The sequence below is a fragment of the Mus caroli genome, chromosome 3 (assembly GCF_900094665.2).
Source record: "Mus caroli chromosome 3, CAROLI_EIJ_v1.1, whole genome shotgun sequence".
Taxonomy (NCBI): domain Eukaryota; kingdom Metazoa; phylum Chordata; class Mammalia; order Rodentia; family Muridae; genus Mus; species Mus caroli.
Genome location: NC_034572.1, coordinates 123,296,008 through 123,298,507, shown reverse-complemented (window position 1 = coordinate 123,298,507; position 2,500 = coordinate 123,296,008). Strand labels below are relative to the sequence as shown.

Sequence of the window (2,500 nt, the reverse complement as noted above, 5' to 3'; positions counted from 1 at the left end):
ATAGATAGATAGATGAGAGATAGATAGATGATAGATAGATAGATAGATAGATAGATAGATAGATAGATAGATAGATGAGAGATAGATAGAGATTATCACCAAGTCTAAACAACAGAATAGAAAAAGGTCCCACCTGGAATTCTTAGCACCAAATAGAATTATTTGATATGTTAAAAGTTATTGATTCAGGCAACTTAGATTTTGCAGTGGACCTTCCACTCACCCTTGGGCTCCCCTTACCCCCACATGCCAGGTAGTGAGCAGCAGCCGGGAACAACCCAAGGAAGTCATTCAGCTCCCTCCACCATCTCCTCATCCCGAAGATCTCTGTGCATTTGTCTAGATCCTGGGTCAGGACATAGGAATCACGCAGACAAAGGAGCCTTTCACAAACTAAACTATCAGCTCTGCTCAGCAAAGTCGCATAAGGTCACAGCACTCTGAGCTGGCTCAGAGTCAGGGCCTCCTCCAAGGAAGAGAGTTCTAGACACACCTTCCATTTAGAATGGCTGAGTCCTCACTCAAAGATGTCTTTGATTTGCATCAGCAACATCCTTGACCTCTCCAGACCCATCTGCATATTCTCTCTGGTCTCTCCTAGGTGCAGATCCCTGCTTATACAGGAATGGAGGCTGTGAACACATCTGCCAAGAGAGCCTGGGCACGGCTCAGTGTTTGTGTCGTGAAGGTTTTGTGAAGGCCTGGGATGGGAAAATGTGCCTCCCTCAGGATTATCCAATACAGTCAGGTAACATAGCATGCTGCACAGCTGGATTCCCTCACCCGGCCCAAGCACGGGGGCATCCATGGTCTGCTTTCGACCATTGTAGCGCTTTGTGTTCTTAAGTGCTCCTGTGTCTTCAAGAATGCTGAGTATGTTTGGGTTTCTGTACCCCTCCCCTGTGAGATTTTTAGTTCCTTACCACAGTCTGAGTTAAATTGATCTCTAATTGTAAAAGCTTTAAGCCTCTCCCCTATTTGTAGTGGGGTGTACCAAGGCTTAGAAATAAATGCCACCTTGTAACAGTGTTTAAAGACATTTTGTTTTAAAATGTTATGTTCTTAATTTCAGGGATCATGAAAGACAACCTCTTCCCCACACTATTGGTCTTAGTAGGAAAACTTGAGTCCTTCATAGAAATAACTATCAAACAAGCATAGGAAGTGGGTTCTGAGGAGGTCAGGATCCGTCTCTTTACAGCGGTAGCTGAGAGAGCGTGGGAGGATGGGCCTTGCCTGATGGATGGCCTTCTTGCCTGCAGTGCGTGCCCAAACAAGGCGGATGTGGAGTCATCTTCTGGTGTCCTCCTACCAAAAATGTGCCACAGATAATTTATACTTGTTAAGCCTCTTTTAAAAGTGCATAATGACCTGGTAGGCATGTTATAAATATAAGCTAAGTGGCAGGTGGATAACAGTGAATGGATGGCCCTGTCCATGGAATGGAGTTGTATATTGGGTTTTCAGACATGGCTTTTTTCCCTATTATTATTATTATTTTGCCTTAGGATAATAGTTTCATACTTCTTAGACTCAGAACCCTGTTTTGCTCTTGAAAGACTTATTAAGACCCCTAAAGGGTTTTTGCATATGTGGATTATATTTATCAGGTCTTAGGATATTGAAAAAAATTTAACTTTTATTATTATTATTATTATTATTATTATTATTATTATTATTATATTTAATCTTTTTTTACAGTTCAGTTGTTATCCTCCTCCTAGTCCACCCTCTGACTGTTCCTCAACCTTTTCCTCCTCCCCCATCTCCACTCCCACCCCACCCCTCCACTCCCACCCCACCAGACCTCCCCACTTAAGTCTCTCGGGGGTTAGGTGCATCTTCGCTCACTGAGGTCAAACCTGGCAGTTCTCTGTTGTATACGTGCTAGGGACCTCATATCAGCTAGTGTATGCTGCCTGGTTTGTGGCTCAGTGGGAGATCTCGGGGGTCCAGGTTAGTTGAGACTGCTGGTCTTCCTATGGGGTTCTCCTTCTCTTCAGCTTCTTCCAGCTTTTCCCTAATTCAACCACAGGGGTTCCCAGCTTCTGTCCATTGCCTGGGTGTAAGTATCTGCATCTGACTCTTTCATCTGCTTGTTGGGCCTCTCAGAGGGCATCCATGCTAGGTTCTTGTCTGTAAGCACACCATAGCATCAGTAATACTGTCAGGCCTTGGAGCCTCCCCTTGAGATGGATCCCAATTTGGACCAGTCACTGGACCTCCTTTCCCTCAATTTCTTCTCCATTTTTGTCCCTGCATTTCTTTTAAACAGGAACAATTCTGGGTCAGATTTTTTGACTGTGGGATGGCAACCCCATCCTTCCACTTGATGCCCTGTCTTTCTACTGGAGGTGGACTCTACAAGTTCCCTCTCCCCACTGATGGGCATTATATATATATAAGGTCCCTCCCTTTGAGTCCTGAGTGTCTCTTATCTCCCTGGTCTCTGGTACATTCTAGAAGGTCCCTCCACCTCCTACATTCCCCCCGATGCCCC

The 2,500-nt window shown here is 44.9% G+C and overlaps 1 protein-coding gene across 5 annotated transcripts in view; it reads left to right on the top strand.

The window, feature by feature from the left end:
- Egf (epidermal growth factor) overlaps window positions 1-2,500 on the top strand; it is a 79,420-nt gene that overhangs the window by 50,939 nt on the left and 25,981 nt on the right. For all 5 annotated transcript variants that reach the window (XM_021157941.2, XM_029475162.1, XM_029475163.1 and 2 more), the window contains one exon: window positions 602-748. In XM_021157941.2, the coding sequence (XP_021013600.1) occupies window positions 602-748 (147 nt within the window). The remainder of the gene's footprint in view (window positions 1-601; window positions 749-2,500) is intronic.